The 23,061-nt window shown below is 48.4% G+C and overlaps 1 protein-coding gene and 1 long non-coding RNA gene across 4 annotated transcripts in view; one reads left to right on the top strand and one right to left on the bottom strand.

Annotated features, from left to right (window-relative positions):
- Positions 1–6: 6 nt before the first annotated feature.
- The window catches only part of LOC309440366, a 33,100-nt gene continuing 10,045 nt past the window's right edge, over positions 7–23,061 (top strand). The window contains exons 1-2 of one of the 2 annotated variants that reach the window (XR_014184177.1): positions 7–2,814; positions 5,672–14,401. This is a non-coding gene — a long non-coding RNA (uncharacterized lncRNA). Of the gene's footprint in view, positions 14,402–23,061 lie in introns of both variants that reach the window. The other variant, XR_014184178.1, reaches the window with a different exon arrangement.
- ZBTB37 (zinc finger and BTB domain containing 37) lies at positions 14,408–23,009 on the bottom strand. 2 transcript variants are annotated; one of them, XM_082053925.1, is made up of 5 exons: positions 22,892–23,009; positions 21,068–21,180; positions 18,652–20,951; positions 17,190–17,289; positions 14,408–15,438 (listed from the first exon to the last, which is right to left on the bottom strand). In XM_082053925.1, the coding sequence occupies exons 3-5, from the start codon at positions 19,572–19,574 to the stop codon at positions 14,950–14,952; spliced, it is 1,512 nt and encodes a 503-aa protein (XP_081910051.1). In that variant the 5' UTR covers positions 19,575–20,951; positions 21,068–21,180; positions 22,892–23,009; the 3' UTR covers positions 14,408–14,949. The 2 variants fall into 2 exon arrangements, with proteins under 2 accessions (XP_081910051.1, XP_081910052.1); XM_082053926.1 differs by having other exon boundaries at positions 18,652–19,604.

Raw genomic sequence — 23,061 nt, 5'->3', positions numbered from 1 at the left:
AGCTTCACGCAGCTGAGGCTTTGAGTCTGTCTCTCTGAGCAGTAAGCTTTAAATGAGGTCCATGCTAAAAGTTAAAAGCAGAGGTGTCTATGAACAGTGCCTGGGTAAGGTAAACAACATCCATAAGTCTGTTAAAAAGCTGATATTTCACCTGTGAGTTTACTCCTAGAGCTGAGGTGTCATGGCCTGCTGCCATGCCACGTGTCTGATCCCATCTCTGGTCCACCCAGCGTGGCCATGCTGCTGTGGGACCTTGGACAGGGTTGTCTTCAAGGTGCAGAAGAGCATGTGGTGAGCTTTCCTCTAAGATCTTCTACATTTACAGCAGCTTTTTCCAACAAGAAGGGCAGTGAAGCACAGTTCTGTTATCAGTACATGTTGCAGAAGTGTTGTGTGCAGACAGCTGCTCAAACACCAGTCCACGATGTTCCCTAGTGTGCCATTTACTCTGGATTTTGTAGGATCAAACATCTGCCTTGATCAAGGCGTCCTCTTGGCAGCAATTCCCAAGCAATGAGGGAGCTAAGTTAGATGTGCCAGCCTGGGGAAGAACTGGTGTGGAAAGGTGTTTGGTCACGTCTGGGAACATCTCTGTAGGTTTGGAAGGTTTTGTTGCCCTCTTTCCTCTGTGATCCAGTAGGAAGGTTTGAGCATCTGTGTGTTGCAAGTGGTTGGGACACGGAGAGTCACCTCCTCTGTGTCACGGAGCTGACACATCAACCAAATTCAGAAATTCTCCCCCCCGCATCCTACTCTGGCAGGCACCGCTGTGTCTGTTCTTGCTGGATCCCATCTTCTGCTTCCTTACCTCCTGGTGCAGCTCCAAAAACGTACAACCTCCTCGTGTAACCTCTACATTTCTGGTTGTGCTTGGGGCTGTGAAGGCTGGTGGAAGAGGAGGGCTGGAGGTGTCCCTGCCATGAAACCAAACCCAGGATGTCATCTTGCTGCGAGAGGAACCGGGCACTGGGCTGGCAGTGAGAGCACAGTGCCTTCTCCACCCGGTGAGACCGAAAAGGGCTGAGCTGTTGGAATTGATGACACAAAGCTCATTAAAAGAAAAAGGACAGAAATCACATAAGACAGCAGGACAAGCAGCCTGTGCCAGCCCAGCTGCTCTGCACTGCTGAGCTCAGGGCAGCGCAGAGCTGTGTCACACCACCCTTTGAAGTGGCAGCAAACAGCAATGTCAGACCGGCCCTGTCAGGTACAAAACAGAGACGACAACCTGAGTATTAAACCATTTAATTCTCAAACCACTCACATGCATAATGTTCTTTTACACAGTGTTAAAAGAAAGAAGAAAATTCAATTTGTTTTCTTTTTAATACAAACAGAATTTCAAGTATACATTTATAGAATTTTCCAAGATTCCTACCCAAGTTGCTAAGTTTTCATTCACATTGTTCTTAAAGCTGTCCAACAGGAGCTTTTTTTAAGAAAAAATTGTTTTGCTAAACTGCTTTCATTGCAATTGTACAGTCCCCTCTACCATTGTGTTCTTTCCCCCTTCCCCAGCTCTGGTTCTCCCCCACCCTTGCCCACCCCCTCCAGCAGCGCTGGAGGAGGAAGAGGAAGGTGATGGTGAAGGACCAGCTTGGGAACAGCTTGTACCATCACTTCAGAACAGTCTGATCGCCACAAGGTACACGCAGCAGGCTCACGGTTCAACCTACTGCACACTAGTGTGAACACTGACTTTTTACTTCTCTTTGAGAAAAAGGATTGCAACCAAAAAAAACCATTAATTAAAAAACAAAAGGAGGATAATTAGTACAGCAGGAAACTTCTTAACTGTGAAAGGAAGTCTTGAGTGTTAGGACACCTGTCCTAAAAAGCCTGATTTATATATGAACAGTTGAAGGCGACAGCACAATTTTTCTTACAAATGGTTACTCTGCAAACCGGCTCAGAGCAGAATCAATGTGGGACAGACAAACTTGGACTGAAAATAAAAAATACTGAACTGACTAGGGTTCCATATCCACATTATGAGGAAAAAGAAACCAAACCACCACAACAATCCCAGTAACAACTTTGTGGTGGCTCTGCTCGCTCAGCTCAGCCCTGCGCCTGTGGACGGGCCGTCTGCTGCGTTGTCACTGGGTGTGAATTCTGACCTGGAATAAATGGGATTTACATGTTCTTTACAGGCAAGGGTGGGGTGAGTTTTTGACCGATTATGTCGCTGCGTGCCAGCGACAGCCACGCTCATCCTACGGTTTAAAGTGCATTTCTTCAGTAAAGGATTTTTTTTTAATTATTTTTTTCTTATTTTTTTCTTCTTTTTATTTTTCTAAGAGGAACCTATTTAAAGTGCTGTTCTAGTTTGGAAAGGGACTCTCGTTTAGAAAAAAAAAATGGCACCTTTTCACACGAGAGATCTGCTCTCTTGTATGTATTCTTACATATATATAGCTATATAAATTCGCAGAGTTAGATCTGCTGACTAATGACCAACATATAAAAGTGTTTTGTTTATTTTATTGCTTTTCTTTCCTTGCTGCCTACTCCCCTGGAGGCGGGAGGGAGATGGATTCTCCTCTTACCTTCCACACCGTTCATTAATTTCCCAGTGCAGGAAGCTGAGCTCGCAGCAGCCTTTGGCCCGCAGGACACTTTGTTATAACGCAGAAATACGTGAAATAACGCAAACAAAGCCGCCACGAGCTGTCACAGCCCCAGAGCGAACCCGTGAGGGTCACAGCGAGAAACGGGGGGTGAAGCACCACGAAAGGTCCCCCCCTGCTCCTGCCAGATGCCATTTTCATAGAGTCACTTTACAGAGCAGACCTGCATTTCTGAAACACAGAGGTAAGGAAATACAAACCTATTTTGTGTTAAGTGAAAGCTTTGCTGATAGAGTGTGTAGCGTGGTAACCTCAGCACTCCAAGAGAGAGAGGTAGTTACTGTCCTGTGAATCTTCTGCTGCTTAACGCAACGTAATTTCTAGAGCGATTGCTCAAAAAACAAAAAGGAAAGGAAAATAAATCCTGTGCTCCTTATTAAAAGTTATCCCAGTTAAATCTTTCTGTTGAAGACATACTTGACTATTCCCTCTAAGAGGCTTCTATATTTTTAGGAATTGATTGTCAGTTTAGTTCATTACGAAATGAAATCTGATTAGTAAATTGCTATACGAAGCCGCTTACGTTGTTAACTCCTGTTCTGATACTCTGCTCTTCCCTGCTCGGCGAGGAAGCGCTTGATCACCAGGGCCTCTCTTTGGGGGTTATTGTCACAGCTCATCCGCTACAGCATCGTGGTGTGACCACGTGGGACAGCGTTTCATGCTCTGGGCAGTTTGAGTGGAAACGTTACAAAGAGCTCCCAGTGTCACGTTCACAGTGTTGTACAGGGAAATGGGGTGACACGGGGGAAAGGGGGCGCAGAGGGCGGCTCTGCAGACAACTGGGAGCTTCAGCTCCTGTTGGAGACACCAGAAGCTCAGGGGAAAACCGCATCGTTTTTTAGACAAAAGCAGTACTTTGAATAACTTGCTTTCATTCCTGCCAACTAACCTCTGATACAGTCTCCTCCTGCTCTTCGCTGAGCCTCCCTGTGAGCGTGGGGCACAAGGTGAGGAATACGTTCCGACAAAACATACAGCTGCGTATTATTCTTCTCCTAACTCAGAAAAGTCCCTGTTTTGCCACCAAGTGGGATTACTCTCGCACCCCTCGGCCTGTCCGAACTGTCAGCAATTTTACGTACATGAACACAAAAGAAACGTGCATTATTTCTGTGACAACACTCCCCTTTTGCTTCAGATGATTTCCTGGAGGTGCTTGCCTGTGACAACGTCGCTCTGGAAGCTGTTGCCCATCAGCTTTCTGTCCAGGCAAGAACTCCAGGGGAGCCGAAAGGAATTAGTCTTAAGCAAAAGCTATGACAAAATTCTGCTCTCCATCCCAAATTCACCTGCAATCCAGAAAATTGCTTCCCAAACAGCACAGCTCCAGCTCTCAAAACTTTCTGATGCGCAATAAAGTATTAAGTAAAAGCTTCACAGTAATCCACAGAGTTTCCTTAGACGTGTAAGCGCTAAGAAAACAGCACAACGGGAGCACAAACTCCCATCTCAAACCAATGCCCCAGGCGCGTGGGTGAACGAATGGACCCCAACATAGCCCTCAGGCTAAACCCAACTTTTTAAACTTGACCAGGGAACTAACAGCATCAGCTTAAAACTCATTTCCAAGAAGCTTCTCAGCTGTAGTGTTACGATTCCTCCCCCTGCCCCAGACTGAGCAATTTCAATCGTATTTTTCTTGTTTTATGCTGCTATTTTACAAACAGTAGTAAAACTAACCAATCTAGCTTCATTTTTTTGCTTCTAATTAGTTTCACAGTTTCATAGCCAATGGTACTGGGTCTGACTGCAAAGGTAACTGGAAGGTTTAAATAAATAAGCTTCACTACAATATAAAAATAACGAAGACACGTAACCATAGATCTGAGGAGGAAGGGGGGTTAAGTACATTGACAAAAACTAAGTAAAGATGGAGGCTTAACATTGCTGACAGTCTGCAAATAATTAATGCACTGATTTTCTTTGTTTTAAAGTACTGCCTTAGATAACTGCAGTAAAATAATAGAATATGTCAGATTAAACAAGGAACTTACACAGCAGTATTTAAAAGATACCTGAATACGTTTCAAAAGCTTAACTGATATGAACTAGGAAGCCCATTAAAGCTGCCCATTTTTACGTTATAACACTAAAAAAATTAACAACAATACAGCTTGGTGTGGTCCGATGGAAACAGGAACCCGGAGGCTGCAGTCACGCATAGGGAGCTGCTGGATTCCACAGACTGTGGCACCCAAGATGCTATTTCACGGATTAATCATTAACAAACGAAAAAAATGGTAACTGGAATACACTGGTAGGATAAACCACTATCCTTTGCCTTGCGTTTTGCAGCAGGTGGCGGGTTGATATTTTATACTCCAGGGGAGTGATGGAGAAGCCCAGAAAAAGGGAGGTTGGGAGGGGGACCCTGGGGCCCCAGCCCTGCCTCCCCCCTCAAAGCAGGACTAACTCTCGCCTGATCAAGTCTGAAGTATCTCCTAGGATGGAGACTTCCCAGCCTCTCCGGACAACCCGTTCCAATACCGTTTGGCTGTACTCACAGTGAAAAAATGTAATACCTAACCTGAATCTCGCTGGTATAACCTCCTGCCTACCGCTGCTCTTCTTTCCACCGCCTGCTCTGAGAAGAGTTTGGCTCCGTCTTCTCTGCAGCGTCCCCTTGGCTGCTGAGTTTAAACAGAAGAAATGACACGGGTACAAGCAGAGAGCGCTGGAACGGAAGCAAACTTCGGTTTACAACAGCTTGAACGCACGCTAGAAAATGTAACATCCAGAAAACGGCACTTTGAAATCTGTCTGGTGCTCTCCATTTCCAGCCTTCAGAGCAAACCTGCCTCCGCCAGCGACTCACTGGTTTTCCTTTGCCCCCATTCATGGCTCCAGGCCAGAGAACGCGGGTGACGCTCTAGCGCCGTAGGACAGCTTTTTCATTCTGCCCACACCTCCTCTTGGTTTTCACTGCCAATAGCCCCAGCCAGTGCTGAAAACAGATGAGCCCCTGCTTATTTAGGGTGTCTCCCTCCTCCCTGCTAAGCCAGCCTCCTTTCCTTGCTATTTCTGTTTGCACTTTGCAGATCTCCCCATGAGAACGACTCAGACGGCGTGTCCCTGGCTATCTGAAGAAACTCCAGCTGACCCAGGCAAACATCTGTGTGGTGGAAGTGCTGCTGTTCTCTGTCGTTTTGTGGGCTGCAGCCTTTGCGGCGCTCACCAGCGCACTGGGAAAGGGCAACAAGTCTGTGGCTGGAGGGAGATTTGCCACCACTCCTAAAAACTTCTAAGGAAATACAATAAAAGCGGCTTTGTCAGAGGTGTGATGTGAATCACGCTCTCCATGATGTAAGCAGGTCCCCATCACCAGGTTTGGATTAACAGTATTCTTCTCCTTCCCTCCATGCCCACTCCTCTCCCAACACTAACCCCAGGTTGGAAGGGACCACAAGGATCATCTGGTCCAACGTTTCTTGGCAAAAGCGTAGTCTAGACAAGCTGGCTCAGCACCCTATCCAACTGAACTTTAAGTGTCCAGTGTTGGGGAATCCACCACTCTTGTGGGAGATGATTCCAATGGCTGATTGTTCTCATAGGGGAAAACTTCCCACTTGTGTCCAATCGGAATCTCCGCGGGGGTAACTTGTACCCATCACCCCTCATATTTTCCATGGGCCCCCTTGTAACAAGGGGTCTCCATCTGCTTTGCAGCCACCTGTTAAAATACTGGCATGTGGTGCTGAGCTCTCCCTTAAGCTGCTGTTTCTCCAGGCTGAACAGTTCTCTCAGCCAGCTTAGCAGAAAACACCTGCCCTGCAAGTTCAACGGGCACAGCTCAGACCACTTTGGGAATAGTTCACCATCCTTTTGGTTTTCAAAGGTACCCATTTACGTGGGGCATCTCTAGCCCGGGGCCCCAGCACCCCCCGGCTCCCCATCCACGCCATCGATGGCATTGACATACCTGCTGTGGGTCTTAGTGGAAACCCGGAATGAGAACACAGTGTTCAAACGCTACCATTTTTCCTTGCCCAAATTTCTGAAACGGCCCATCTCACCCTGCAGAAACAAGGATCTGAATAGAAGTTAACAGCCCAAACCCCCAGACCTACTCCACCGCCCTGCCAAAAGCAGGTTGAACTCTGCATTTGCAAAAGCCTTTGACAAACCCAACTGTTTGGTTCACGATTCCCTTCCTAAGATCCCCCTGCAGGCTCCCTGTGCTGTCCGTCGGTGCTGACTGTGTTCCTGATGCCGAAGGCAGCGGAATCAGGTGTTTGTTACCGAATTGGGGAGCTGAAGTGCTCACGCAATGGGAAGCCACGAGGAGAATATCCCTAGAAAATCCCACCGGCAACTCAATCCGCACCGCGACAGGGACCGGCTCTCCACAAACACCCTTCCTCGTGCCTCCCAGCCTCTACGGCAGCAGAAAAAACACGTTACAACCATCACCTCCTACAGACACAGGTTTTAAACCTTCTCCGAAGTCCTTCTGGTGAGTATTATAGAAATTGTTCATACATCACAAACTGATGCCAGATGAGAATTTAACAGAACATAAAATCATTAGGGAGGGAGCTAAGACTTTTCAACGTTTCCATGAAAAGAATTAAAGCTTTAAAATAAATAGTAGTTTTTGGTCCATGTCCAAAGCCATCAGAATGATGATGGGGCGAGCCAGCAGCATTCACAACCCCCTCACCCAAAGCCTTACGTTCCACCAGCCCACTGAACACCGAGGAAACACAGGATTCTGTGTACTGACACCAGTGCTACTTTATAATCAACTTGGGAAATTTTAAGTGGAAAGGGCTACCTCCTTGTTAAAAGAAAAATGATATATATGTATATGCACTGAGGTTGCTTACACGATGCCCAAGCAAAGGGAATTTGACGTTGCTATGCACTGGTACGGTACATGGCACAGAAAAGGTCTTATATTCAACCCGTGGTACCTGGCGACTACGATTAGAACTAGATTAGCTTGCAGTCTTTTTATATTTACCAGATCTAGCTGCTAAAAATTGTACTGCATGTAGCTGGTTTGATGTACCATGAGCTGCAACTACGCATGGATCCTGCTGGGGAGCGTTAGATGAACCTACTCGATCGACAAAGGTAGACGGACCATCACCTTGCTCAAAATAAAGGATGCAGGGAAGTCTTCTCTACAAAGAGACCCTGCAGGCTGAGCAGAAGAGCAGGAGGAAGCGCAGCCGCTGCCGAGCCTGCGGGAGATTGTTAGAGGGGAATTTGTTCACAGCGTTTGCTCATTCCTTGGAAAGGCAGTTACTGCCCAGCACAAAAGAATCAGGAAGATTTTATCTTTGAACCTATTTATTTCCATCGGTGACAGCAGAACATGCACCTCCACGGAGGTTACTGAAAAAAAAAAAAGCACCTCTAGACATCAGTAAATAGCAAAAACCTATTTTCTAAAACTGTAAATTAGACACTAAATACGTTAGTGTTCGTTTCTGTGGCCTGTTCTCTCTAGCTCCCAGTTGTGCCAGGCTACAGTCGGATCTGCTGTCTTCTCCATCTCTAGGCTTGCCAGAACATACTTGTTTTCCTACAAAAACATTAAGTATTGTGAAAAACCTTGCAATTCCCAAGCCTCCAGCTCCACCAACACCTTCGGCTCCGACCCTTATCAGATACCGCAGCACGGAACAGCAAAACAAAGGGAATGGGGGCAGAACCAGCGCCGAGACAGCCTGTCCCCTCTTTTACACGTGTTTTTACAAGAATGCACCCAGACCCTGCGTGTACAAGGCAAGGGTCGGGCAGAGGACCACGCAGAATCATTTTAGATCCATCTTACAGCTTCTACAGCAAACCCGCACCTAAATTCCTGCCTCATTTTCCCTTGCAGGGGATTTCTTTAAGGCATTCTATAGGCAAGTCCTTGAGCCTCCTTACAGCACCCCAATGCAAGAGGCAGGGCAGAAGCCCCAGGTTTTGTAACCAGGAGGGCAGCAGAGACTCCAAAGTGATTCTGATGCAAAAGTCCAGCTGCAGAGAGGTCACCAAGCCACGCTTTTAAATGATAACTCACACTGACCTCGCCAGCACCAAACTTTACCCAGCAAGTCAGTCTGAAATCCTCCCAAGGCTGCAGATCTCTAGGATTCATCAGCACATGTTCCTAAGTCTTATTCGTATCCACATTTTTGCCAGCAAAGATCTCTCAGGGCTCCCATCTGAAAAGGTTCCTCCTATTTCTGAGACGCATCATTTGACAAGCAGTAATACTTTGGTTTACAACTGGATTAAAATATAAATTAAGTAAGAATAATGCTAAATGAGTTTATATCGAAACACTTTATATATGTCTACATATATATGTATATACAGGTATGTGTGTGTGCACTCCCTAATGACAGCTAGAGGAAGTAAAAGTCATTCTCCAAAGGCTTCTACTCTTCCAACTAGCGTGGTCAACGTATCCATTGCAACAATTCCCTGTGCATAAAAGCTAATGAAGTGCTGGAAAGTGGCGCTGGTGAACAGCTGGATCACACAGACGTTCAGGAACAGAAAGACAATAAATTATAAGAAGCAGTAGTAACTTGTTCACAGTTGGGATGAGGATAATGTTATCGGAAACCTGAATTTTCTACAGTCCTCAGGAATAAAAAGTCCAAAGTCACTGAAGGTTACAGTTAATCCTAAAAGCAAAGATCGGCTCTGACACAAAGAAATGGTAGAAACCACAAGAAACTTCTCCCAGCAGACTAAACTCCGGTACCACCGGATTCAGCGGGCGGATTCCCAACACCAGAATCCAAGCCGGTGATGCTCCGATCGCCGCCTCCACCTCAGCGTTTGCACAAGTAGGAGGATTCCTCAAAGCCAAATCAACCCTACGTCCAAACCAAAATGCTCCCAGTTCCTCCTTGATTCTACTTCTCTTCAAACTACCGCCCCAAACATCACATTCCATCTCTCCTCATCCCAGCCTCTATGTTTTCCTATGTTTCACAAAATAAAGCCTGGTAGCAATAATACCAAAGCAGGTGGAAATATTTTAGAGATGGCAGGATTCTTCAGATAATTTTAAAAGCCACTTGAGCAGGTTCCAGATTAGGAATAACCTAAGTTTCTAGTAAGACTAACCACAGCAAAACTTTGGCCTGCTGCGTTTTATTTAAAAAGAAAATAAACCTGAACAAATCTACCCTATTCCAAAGTGTTCTGGTAGACATTAGTTTCAAGCAACAGCCAGTAGCGTTTGCATAGTTCTAGCTTTTATTTGGTTACAAATATATATATCTATCTATAAATGTACATACATATATATGTATGTATTTGATATTAAAATATCCTTTGAATGATGATGATTAAAACTGAGCTTTTCTTTAGGCCCTTCCACTGAAGGCGTCAAAGCTCTGAGCGCCATCGATAGAGCCCAGACTTGCTGCCTGTGGTCCCGGGGAAATCGAGAGCCCAAACCTTGGCAAAAATTAGAAGTCTCCTGAATTACAGCTCCTTGACTTCTCCCATCCCCAAAATATTTCCAGTAGAGCAACAACGGTATTTGGTGTCGCTAATCCGCAGAAATATGCGGATGCTGGTACAGCTAAATTGGCAGGCACGTCATGGAGAGGAAAATGTTATAAAGTTTAAAGACTAAGTTTAAGGGGTGCTAGTTTTTGTTGGTTTTAAAGGTGCATGACTCGGTCTACTTCACAAACTCCCATCCACCCAAACTCCACCTTTCCAGCTGTCTTTCGATTTACACATTGGGTGCTGCGGGAGAGATGAAGTCAGCAGCAAATGCTATAAAAGCTACAACTCTGCTCTTGCAAATGCTTTGTTAGGGCTGAAGGCGGCAGAAGGACTCTGCTCCAAGACCGGACTGCGTAGAAGCATTTACTGAACCGGGTACTGCACTTTTAGGTGACATTACCACATCGCAGAGACACGGCACAGCCTGCCCTGGAAAACAAATTCACCCAGCTGTCACAAAACAGAGCAGGACAAGCAGAAAGATCTGTCCCATCCATTGATTTCAACATTGATCTCCCCGAGGGCTGAACTCCTGGCTCTGTACCCTCCCTACCACGCTTTCCAGCAAGACCGCAGGTCGTTCAAACACAGTTCCAGCTCCAAAGAGCTGTCAGATGGGACAGATGGATTTCAAACAGCAGCAGAGACACAACACTTTCTATTCCTCCTGCCTTTCAACCACCCAAATCTCTGAAAGTTCAATTTCACAGATCACAGCTTGGAAATATTGTAGAGAAGATGTAGGACTGAACCCGATGGCCGGACAACACTGGGAGGACACGTGAGGCCCAGCCCGGCCGCATCAGCTGCTCGGATCCTACCAGGCTGATATCCCTGGATCTTACAAAGCGGCCCTAAGCGTTTTCTCAGCCTCCTGTTACAAATTCACATTTCATAAAGCCTCCTCACTCATCCTTCTCTTGTCTAGCTGCTGGAAATCAGAGGCACGGTTTTGCTTTCACACACTCCCACCGCCGGAGAGCAAAAAAGACCTTGTGCTTTTTCCCTCTCCCCAGCTTCACATCGGTTATCCTCCCGAGCGGAAGATTAGCTTTTCCCCAAAGCAGCAGCACAGTATTAACACAATTCTGGTTATTTTCACAGCTGTTCACAGGGAACCTGGCAGCAGCAGGGAACGGCCACGGCGACCGTCACGTTGCTCTGCGGTGACTTGGCGCCGGGGCTTTCTGCAGGCTCAAGATCACCGCAGCGCTTCACATTTGAAAGGCTTCTCGGCCGCAGCAAAGAACTAAGAAATGTGTTCACCTTCTGAGAAGGGAAACCACAGAAATCAGAGCGCGTTCCCTCTGTTGCCTGAGGTGAGCGAACAAACGCGTTAGGAAGCTCTAACTCTGAAGCGGACAGAAACGTTACATACAGAGGTATTAAAATACGACAGAGTTCTCTTCACATCCTCCTTAAATCACAGTTGAAATCACAGTTTTGGCAGAGGGGAGAAAGCTGCGGCTAGGCGTGGAAATGCAAAGCCGTGCCTCGACCCACCGCGGAAGCGTTTGCACTTGGAAAGCCGGCAACTGATTCTCCGCGGCTTCGGCGCAGCCGTGGAGGACACCACAGCTTACTGGTGGAGAGGCAACGAGAGATGGTCGCGTTCTGCTGCTAAAAGCAGCTCCAAGTAGCTACACCACTGCTGGAAAATTCACATGAGGTTTTTTCCATACCGTATATGACCTCCAAGCCCTTTTTTCTCGAACCTCGGCCTCATCTGCACTGAGGAAGTCAACCACCGAAAGAAAAGATTAATAACGAAATGATTCCTTCTGAACTGGTTCCATCTTCTAGTGCGGATGGGCCTAAACTGCTTCCAGCGCTGTTCAAGAAAACATTAGAGACATCATGATTCCCACACGTACATACACATACACATCCATTAAATGTACAGAAATAATATTAAAATGATTCCCGCTACCATACCCTATACTGACTCTAGCTACAAGCTATAAACTTCACCTCAGCGAGGCCCGGGCAAGAATATTGGCTCTTTTGCATGCAATCAGAAATGATTGTTTATACAGTGGCAACCTCTGCACCAAAAATAATAACAAAAATAAACATAAAAGAGGAAAACCAAAATAAAAGAAAAACCTTTCACAAGCTTTGTTTTCAGACCAGCCTAGCACGATATGAAGGACCAACTTCACGGTTTTCAACCTGGCAAATTGAAAGCGGTGAATCGGCATCCCGGGCGGCTGGGACGCTCCTCCGTTCACAGTATCGATACAGTAAAACCAACGCCTGCTCAGGAAACTCACGGCTGTGCCGCGCGAATCACGACATCCACCAGTTTCTGTCGGCCCCTCATCACTGCGCTTCCGTGGAGCGGTTGCCGTCTGTTCTTTCAGAAAAGTGTTGCTTGGATAGCAGTTACTGCACCTTCACCCTTCTCTTCACAGCAAGCTTAGCAGGGAAACTTTCCCACTATATTTATATATAATATATGTATATAAATAACTTTATGTTTTTATAGTTTGGTAGTATTCTTTTAAAAGTTCTACTTTAAAACACTTTAAAATCTTTTAAGCAACTAAAAGTAACTTTTGATGCTCTCTAGTGTGAACAGGATAGGATTTCAAAGTTTTTAACTTCTTTTTCTTTTTCTTTTGGATTTTTGGTAACTTCAAAAGCTATAACTAAAGCAGCATACCCTACACACCTCCGCTCCTCCTCACCCTCCCATCTCTCAGCTTCTGCGACTGCTCTCTGGCAACGTTACCGTTTCAGTACAATTCTTTTTGACCTCTGACGGGAAACCCAGCAGGGCTGGTCCCTCGAGCGGCCACTAGAAAACCGTTCACTTGACACGAGAGGAGGAAGAAGGGACAGAAGGAAAACGGAGGTGAAAGATCAGTTTTCCTGTTTGAAATGGTCAATGAAATGGTACTTTGTAACCTGCAAAGGTTCTTCTCTGAGGAGCACGTCCCCGTTAGACGCGATCCTGGCACCAAGCCCTTCCCCACACACAAACAGAACATTACAGCCACGTCTGCTTGTTGAGAGAGAACTGGGAGGAACAGTGAGACCCCTCGCTTATAAAAGAGGAAAAATACATAAAGCCAGGCAGGAATACATCACCCTCCTTCCAATCCTTCCCTCTGAAGGGGCAGGAAAACGATCCCAAGTCCCAGTTTGCGGGTGGGGGAAGCAAGGGCTGGAGAGGTTTCCATGTGCCCAAAATGGTGCAGTCAGACTGCGGGGCTTTATTTTCCCTCGGTAAGTCTCCTGCCCGCCAAGCCCACGACGCTCCGAGCGCTCGCCAGGCTTGCTTTGCAAAGCAAGACCAAGTGAATTCCTTTTTCAGTGTCTCATTGTTCCTCCCATCACCTCAAGGATCCTTCGTCCTTCCTTATCGTAGACGTCACGCATCCTCAAGAGAACTCCTTCAACCAAACGTCCGAACCCAATCCGCGCAACCTGTCGTTCATTCTCCCCCTCCGCCGTCAACAACTCGGCATCAGAACCAGAGAAAACTCCTAAAGTATTGCATATTTTTTTAAAAGACTTCTTCAAAAGATGTCGATATATTTGCACTTATCTACCTGTCCCATGCTTTTCCGTTTATGAAACACGTAAGCACGACCTACAATACACAACGCAGGCATGTCTCTCCGGGTTTGCTTAACTTGCTCTAAACATCAGAGCTGCTTAGAATACAAAAGTTTAAGTCCATGCAAGGGGACAGGGTTGTGATTGCTCTAGGAACCGTTTGCTTTTAAGTTTCCTGAACCGTTACGAGGAAATAAAGTAGGGTTTTCTTTTCTTTTTGCATTTCATCGATAAAAAAAGTTATCAAACTAGTTTGTAGAAACACGTTTAAAAGCAACCACCCACGATTGCTGGGCTGGGACGACAGCATTTCCGTACACCGTATTGCTGTTAGAAAAGATCAAGTGCGTGTCGAGGGGGGAGCAAGGGTGAAGGACTTTGGTAGCCAGGCCTCAAACTCCGCAATTCAGCCAGGCCAGAAAACCTTCTCCTAACGCTCGGCAACACCCAAAGCAAGAACCGCTCAGGACGCCCGAGTGCTCTGAACTCTCCAGATCAGCGACAGCAAAGGAACAACCTCCTCCAAAAGACACCTCCGACCCTTCTCCCAATGCGACAAGAGTCCCACACAAGCCTCGCCGCTCCTAAATTTCACTTTCGGTAGCCGAACTGCTTCAAATTTTGCCGACCTCTAGAACATGGCTTTGTAGCCGTGCCCGCTTTTAACATGGGGCATTAAGGCCGCGCGCCTGGAATGAGCAAGCCAAAAGCCCTGAAAGAATAAGATCAAAAAGGTAAGAGACACACCAAAAATAAGACAGGGATAAATACACTCGGGCAAGGCCAGTTCCACCAGGACAGTCGTTTTGGTTTCGTTTAACTACCTGGGGAATGGAGGAAGGCAACGGCCCCGTGTCCCTGCTCTCCCCTTGGGCTGGCCCAGCAGATAGGCCGGGCTCAGCGGCTCTGCACGGCTGACCTGGCTGCTGGGCCAAAACGCCGTCGAGAAACAGAAATGACTGTTCGTCCCAGATCGCTACGGAACATTAAAAAAATGTAAAATCCTGTCGATCCCTGAATAAGAAGTTGATTGACACAGTTGTTTTGTTTTTCTCCGAGAGGAGGAGGAATAAGGGAGAAAAACTTTGAACACTCTACGTGTGGGTGTGTGGATGCGTGAGAGAAAGATTTTGCAATTTTGGCAACATCGTGAGAGCTTCTTTCTGTCCAGTGGTGGCATTGCACTAATTACAGTACCAGCCTGCCAGGTTGGTGCTGACTCTTTAGAGCCAAAAGAAACGGGAAGACGGTCCTTTCTCCCCAGAGACTCGGCAGCCGTGTTTCAATCCGGCCCGGTCGTGGACACGGATCCCTGTGCCGTCTCCCCCACGGCCACAGCCTCCTCCTGCGGGGGAGATTCCTCCTCCGCCTGCCCCCGAGACGTGACGGTGGTCTCGGGGGAGATGCTGTGCGGCCCCTCCAGGGGCAAACAGCCAGGGTGGTTCTTGCGAAAGTGCTGGTTGAGGATGGCCTGGAAAGGGAAGCTTTTGCCGCAGACGTGGCAATGAAAGGGCTTGTTGCCCGTGTGCTTGCGGATGTGATACTCCAGCTGATCCTTGCGGGTGTACTTCTTCCCGCACATGCGGCAGACGAAAGGCGTGATGCCCATGTGGAGACGCATGTGCCGGTCCAGGCTGCCTTTCTGGTTGAAGGATTTGGCGCAGTAAATGCAGGTGAGTCGGGGGTTGTAGCGGAACCAGCGCTCCGAAACCTCCTGCTCCCGGAGATACTCCACGTAACCGCTCACTCCCAGCATGGCCGATTCCTCCCCCTGCAAAGGAAGCGGCAGAGATTTAAATACCGAGCGGCCTAAAACAAACTGCAGGAGAGAAGAACGGCCCCGGTCCAGCCAGGAAAGCACCGAAGCATGTGCCAAACCTCAGAATCAGCAGCACTAACATCTTCAACCTCAAGCACACATTTAAGTGCTTAACTGGAGCCTTGGGGCTGAAGACAAATGAGCAATCAATTAGCAACCTCTGCTATGATGGCCCCTTCTGCCAAGTCCTGCACTAGATACGGGGAAGAACAGCCAGCCAGGTTTTAGCTTTTAGCCACTGACTGAGTTGTGCAGCAAACGTGTCAGTACGTGTTACTTTTTTTAAAACTTGGGCCAGTTTGATCAAAATACTGTATTCCACGTTCTGTTTTTTACATCCTAAAGGTGAAAAAAAAGAATCCAATCGATGAGCTTGCAGTAAAACGAAGGTGGAATAAACTACAAATCATAGCTGAAACTCTTCGGGTGTCACTTTACATGGGTATTTATTCAGGTGTCACTCAGGATTCATTTTATAATGAGTGGCGCTTGCCTAAACGGCTGTGCCACGCACCCCAGCCCTGCGGCATCGCTGGGGAGGCTCAGCTTGCACACCTGGCCCGGCTTGCACAGCAAGGACCAGCCAGCTCCTCTGTATCTTCTGAAACCAGAAAGACAAACAGCCAAGGGTAACCCTAAACCGCAAGCTCGGGCTGTAGGACGGCCGCCTCTGGCTGTCGCATTCAGGATGAGCACAAACAGTCGGTCCCCTGAACGCCTCCACGCTGGAGGATGCAGCGTTTGCCTCCCCAGGTCTTAATGCTGTTTCCTGATAATGCCAAACACGGACAAGCAAGCGGTGTAAGATCAGCAGGGCCTCTCCTCCAGCACCTGGGGCTGCACAGACACCGTTGGCAGCATAACCGTGCCAGGTGCCGTCGAATCCAACCGTACAAGCACCGGTGAGCTGCTCTGGACTAAAGCAGATGCACTAAACTACGGGACTTTCTTTCCACTCCACCACCCCGCAGGGATCACAGACTATTTTTAGCATTGATACGGCAATACCAGGAGAGTGGAAGGCGATGATACTTCCCCGTGTACATGGTAGCCTGTGGTTTTACATTTGAGGCCATCTCATAACAGAGGAATAATAGCAGCTGTTCTGTACATAGAACTAAAATTGCTTTGTGTGTCGCATTTACCCCAGAGGGTTAGCCTGACCTGAAATTTTCTAGATGTATTCTGAGGACACAAGCTGAAGCTTTGGCAAAATAGGAACAAAAAGGTAACTTTTGTTTTACAGAAGCATATTACAAAGTTAGCAGACAGCAATGGCAATTTTGTTCCCCTTGCTTCACTTGCTCTTATTCAAGGGCAAAGCCGCCTGGTAACCCCTCACCTGCCTCCAGCAAAGTCATTTGATTACAAGCTGTCACTTTACTCATCTGCCGGGCACACAGGGTCGTTCCACACTTACCACTGCGATACGGACCGTATGCCACAACAAAATAACATCAAAATGACAAGGCTGTTTTCCAGGCATCTGGCCGAAATCCCAAATGACAGCCCAAATAATTTTTAACTCATATACCAACAGCGTACGTTCCCAGTGTGAGCAACTAAACCCTTTGCCACAGTGCGAGGTCCTTGTTTCACGCACGGTTTTGCTTGCAAATATGAAATATCACACGCTTCATCACAACACAGGCCCCTTCACCTTCCATGCCAACATTTAGTCGCAAACTTCTTGATCTGCCTACCTGGGAACTGGGCTGCTTGGGCTCATCCATCCGCCCGGGAGACTCGCTTTTTGATCTGTACCGCTCAGTCACAGCAACCATGCTGCCAGAAGGGCTAAATCTGTGGGGTGGGGGAAAAGCGTAAACGGAGTTTTTAATGGGCATCAGGTCACTCTGGTGTTTAGAACAACGGGTGAGCAATAGAGGCACCTGTATAGCATCTCTTCATCCTCACCAGCTAACGCATGGGAGGCGGAACAGCGCGAATATAAAGGAAAAAACAAGTCATACTGGTCTGTGGTTTCAGTCTTAACATCTGAAAAATACAACTGAGTCATTCGGCTTCCAGTTCAGTCACAGAGAGCTTTTCAGTCACTATCACAAGTAAAGCAATATGGGCCCAGTGACTCAGGAACTGCACAACAGGAGAAGAAACCATTTCTGTAAGGGCACCGCTTGGTCACCACCCTCGCCCTCCTCCGCCTTCCAAGTGGGAAACAAAAGTGATGCGGTGGATTCCGCATGGGAAAGAGTGGATATGGTGTGCTGTGCAAAAAGAGATGCTCAAGGGGAGCTGCTCCGTGGAAAAGAGTTAAGGACTGAGGAAAGGATCGCTGTCCCAAGGGCCAGCTCATGGTCATTCCCACACATTGATTTGTGAAGTGACAAGTGACAGAATATCCACTGCTTCCACGTAGCTGCTCCCCCTTGGGACCAGCAGGACTGAGCTAGAAGAGAGGCAGATGTGAACGGAAAACCTACAAATACAAACCCCCAAACAAAACCCATCTGCCCCTTATCCGTTCTTTGGGCTGAGCAAAGGGCAGGAAAACAAAGGTGGTAGCGGAGGGGAAGCAGATGGATGGGGAATCAAAACACAGCAGATTTCACCACTTATTTTCAGTAAAGGCTTTCTGCTCTTCCATTCAAAACCAACAGCGATGGGCTCCCCACTTCAACTGCTTCAGAAGATGTAAACCCAGGGCCCGCTCTTGTCCTGGACCACAAGGAAGAAAATTTCCTCTTGACCTACAGCTGGTGAGCGACTTGTTTCTCAAACAAAACCACCCCCAGGTTTTCAGGCCAGAAGGCATCCCTGCAACAACACTTTGCGTAACACATGTTGTACGTGACCTCAATTCCGATGCTGAGCACGATATCTGCTGAGCCTGAACGGCAACCTGTTCTTTAGACAAAACCCCCACCTCAGCTACACACCCAGAGGTAGAGACTCCAACCTGCCCTCCTCTAGGTGCTCATAATTCAGCTCCTGGACATCCTGCTCTGTTCGCTGCCCAACTGAAATACTATAACCCAAACTGGACACACTTCCTAACACCAGGAAAAAAACTTCCTTTATGCTTAAGATGGCCACAGGAAATAGAAGGGGGAAACATCCCAAAGCCACCAACCCAGCCACATGAAAATCTTGCACAATCTTCTCTCATGGCCAAGAGCAGTAACCAAGTTAAAGAAAACTCACCTGTCGATCTCGCTGCTGGTCGGCCGGACCACTTTGGCCCCGGAGGACCCCAACACATAAGCCTCTTGGCCCAGCGACCCATGGCCCGTGGTGTCGATCACCATCGCCGTGACCTCCTCCGCGCTGCTCCCGTCTTCTCCCGAGGGCTGATGCTCTGCCCCCAGCCACTCCTCCAGGTTCTCCGTTTTGATGCGGACTCCTCCCAGCACCCGGACGTCGTCGTCGTTCCGTCCGCCCCGGTCTCCCATGCCCGTCTCGACGTACCACTGTCCCGCTCTGTTGATGCGCAGGATGGGCTCCCTGCTTTCCACGTCCGAACTCTGCTCGATGATCTGGGGGCTAGTGGACTCCTCGGGTGGACTTAGCTCCCGAATATCCAGCACGGTGCTAACCTGGCCCAAACGACTCCCCTTCGGGGTGTTGTGACACGGGCTCAGAGAACGGTTTAGATTTGGCGTCACCCGGTGAGACTCTGGCGGTCTCTCCTGATGCTTTGTCCTGGTCTGGCTCAATTCCGCTTCCACCTCTGCCACGTTAATTTTGAAATGAATGCCCTCGAGAATCTGCGTGCATTTGTCTATGATGTGCTGCATCTGCAAGAAACTGGCGGCCGTGAGGTAACTGATGATGTCGGCCAGCTGCAGACATATCCTCCCGGTGTAACAAAAGGAAAGGAGCTGCTCGAAAACAGAAGGGTTCTTGATGACGGAAATGGAGACGGTGCTCATTTCGTTGAGGGACATGTGGTCGCGGAAGTAGGGCGAGCTGGCGGCCAGCACCACCTTGTGAGCGCGGAAAGCTTGGCCCTGGACGTTGACCACGATGTCGCACAGGCGGCCCTGCATGCGGAGCTGGTTCAGGTGGCTCAGGACGGAGTTACTGAAGTCAGGGATCTCCAGCTGAATGTTCCCGCTCTTCTCCATGGCTGTCCCAGCGGCAGGTGCACGGCCCTACTGGAAAGCGGGGACAAAAATACCATAGTTAACAGAGCTACTCTATCATTTGCATTCAGAACATTTTTCACTTACTTCCATGCGGTTTGAAACATGGGGATTCTTAGAGAAGTCTCTCACCGTTTAATTTAAAAGCGCCTCGCAGCAGTTCTCGGATCTCGATGTGCCGTACATCACCTTTCACAAGAGTTATGTTAAACCAGCCCCCAACAGAGCCCTGTTCCCTGTGGCTTCCGTGCTTGAAACAGTTCATTCCGTCAGCCTCGATAAAGGCACATTTGCATTGTAAAAAGAACATTAAAAATGGTTCAGGCACTAAAAATAGGCAACCAATTGCATAATGGGTTTAAATACTTAGAACTTGTACCTTCTAAGCACTTTGAAAAGGCAAAGGAATATTGCTGTCCCTCCTTTGTAGAACAGGAGTCAGGAAGGAGACACCGGGACCTAAATCCTCCTCAGAGACTTTTCAAAAGCTGGCCAGCACACATTTGACCTCGAGGCATCTTAAACACATTGTTAAAACCAAAATATTCATCATACGTGGCGTTTCTGACACACGGCAGAAAATATATAGCAGGCCAGTGAAAGAAAAAGAACCGAACCCCGTTCTAAATACCAGCAGATCAGACACTCTGCTGGGCACAAGTGACTCCCTGATAAAAGGAGCCGAGGTTTGGGTAGTTTGAGGCATTGCACGCAGCAAAAACTTATGAACAATGGGGATTAACAAACCAGCTCTCCTAGTTTCCCTTCCATAATTCATTTTTCTATAATCATCACATTTCATTTTGGCAAACTCTGAAAAGGAGTCCTGACCATATATGGTCAACATTTGGAACGATCCAAAATTAGACGTAAACTTGCCCAAAACCAAACAAAACCAAAAAACCCCGAAAGAAAACAAACCCAAAAAGCAAAGTAAATACGTTCATTAGAGAGCGCTCGTGGCGTGAGCAGCTGGATGGCGTGTGAAGTGCCGATTAAGCAGAGCGCTGCAGATACCAAAACAATTCCAGGCAGGCCGGGAATACCAAGGCTCCCGAGAAACCTCTGAATCGAAGCGACTCGCACACAGGACAGCATTTGTACCTTGGGAAGACTTGTCTTTTTCATTCACTTATGATCGCCGCAGGCTGGCGCGTGTCCGTACGCCCGAGCAGACTTTGTGCGAACTTGGCAAAATATGTTACTAAACCTGAAGCTGCAGGACAGCCTGTCAATCTCGCGAAGCCGTGCGCAGAGATTACTCTGGCCCTGGGGCATGAGAGATGGGGGGTGTGCAAAACTTCACGGGGTGCAGCGTACCAGCACCATGTCTGAAGGGTCCTCCTTCCCTTCCTCTGCCTTTAGAAGAAAGCGATAAAACCCACAAAACGCAAGGAAGTCACGAGAGTGCACGGGTCCGCGTCAACACAATGTTAAAAGCAGAACGCGGTGAAATAGGAAACCCACGGTCTTACCTGTAACGTTATGAGTAACATGCAGAGGGGAGGAACGGGGGGGTGGTATCTTCTTGGTTTATTTTTTCCTTCTGATGTTGTAAGAAGGTCTGAAAACTTTTCTCCCCTGTCCCCTTTGGAAAGAAAATGGAAAGAAAAATGTAGCACGGAGGGACTGGGTTCTCCCGAGCACAATCGAGCTTCACCATTCCGTGTCAGGATTAGCTGACCCCGACGTGATGTCCCACCCCAAACCGCAGGGAAACACTGAATCTTATCAACTTCATCTCTCCCCACTGTCTGTTCTGAGTTTGTGTTGCACTGATGGTCGTCAAAATAAAAAACGGAAGCGCAAATAACCTGAATAAGTCATTTCCTCGCTGACTGGTACCTCTGGCACCGACCCTGCAGCAGTCAAACACACGCAGGCATTTCCTCAAATGACCCGTCTCACTTTACACCGTTAGAAACACTCGTGCAGCCGAAATCACGTCGGCTACGTGCAAATGTCTGCGGGACTGGGGAGCCTGCGATCTCCCATCCTCCCAAACCACCAGTTTCTAAAGCCCTAAACCCCAAAACATCCCTTCCTCAGGGGGGTCAGCTGGGGACGGACAGAAAGAGAAGGGAAAATAATAATAATAATAATAATGATAATAATAATAATATGCCAACTGCTGAGCTCCCAGGGGGCCCGAAAAACGATTTGTGGGAAGGGACAAATCCACCTGCAGCTGATGGCGGCAGAAAAGGGTCTGTGGGGCTTTGTCACCTCGGCATGGGGGAGCTGGAATTCTATGAGAGGCTTTGGGGACAAGCTGAGTCAGAGGCTGGTGAGGGCAAATCGACCTTTTTTGGACTGCGAGGTCACCACCTGTGGGGTGAGCGGGACCTCCTGCGGAGACAAACGGAGACACTTCATCTCTTTTTAATACCATTTGAAAGTGTCACCAGCTGAGACTTGGACTGACTTATCTCACAAAACGCCTTTCACCCTTGTGAGGGGAGAAAGTCTCCATCCGTCAGGGTAAGAAGCCGGGACGGAGGGTCTGTGGCCGGCGATGGTCACTCTGGATGTCACTCTGCAGCAAAACTTAGGACAAAACTACAGTTTTGACTTCGCAGCTAAATAGGATAAATACCTTTTACTAATGTATATAGTAACACGTCACTTTCCTAAAACACCTGTGTAGTCTATAGTACCGAGCCAGTAACGAAGTGTATAATAAAGTGCATTCAGCTCAAAGAAGAAAAAAGATACATTTTCAAGTGCGTTTGGTTCAACAAACATCGCTAATGAAAGAAAAAAATCTTATTTTTAGGTTATCTGTTGTGAAAATGTGCTTCTTCCTTGGGATTTTATATATTGCACGTTTCCATTTGGAGGTGACGGTCTGACCCTCCGAGAAGGTGCGACTGAGAGACATCGGTGTTTTTGGCTAAAAATCGTTGTAACTTGGCTACTTCCAAATTACGACGCCAGCGGTAAGTCTGGATTGAGGTGACAGGCGCTGCCTTTCTCACCCTCCCCTCGGCTCAAACTGCCGATTTGACAATTTTTGGGGTTTTTTCCCCCAACGGGCGGGGATCGCGGTTCATTTTGAGCCCCTGACAAGAGCCAAGCGGCCTCCCCCCGAACCCCACGGACGGGGCGAGCCCGGGGGGCCCGCGGGGAGCGGCGCTGAGGGGCGGGGGGTGCGCGGCCGCGCACCCCCCGCCCCTCAGCGCCGCTCCCCGCGGGCGTCACGGCGGCTGCCGGTGGGGCGGTCCCGGGCTCCCCGCCCCGCCCCGCCGCGCCCGCCCCGCCCCGCCCGGGCCCGCTGGGCCGCGCCGGGACCGACCTACCTGCCGGGGGTGGGAAGGGCCCGCCGCGCCGTCCCGGAAGCGAAACCCCCCGAGCGGGCCGCACCCCGGAAGAAAACTCCCGCCCGTGAGGCCGCGGAGCTCATCGCTCCCCCGCCCGCCGCCGCGACGCGCCCTTTGGACACGCCCCCCTTCTGGACACGCCCCCTGTA

The sequence above is a fragment of the Streptopelia decaocto genome (assembly GCF_964273445.1).
Source record: "Streptopelia decaocto genome assembly, chromosome: 5".
In the NCBI taxonomy this organism is placed as follows: domain Eukaryota; kingdom Metazoa; phylum Chordata; class Aves; order Columbiformes; family Columbidae; genus Streptopelia; species Streptopelia decaocto.
The sequence above is the reverse complement of the archived record's forward strand: the minus strand, read 5'-3'. Positions and strand labels throughout refer to the sequence as shown.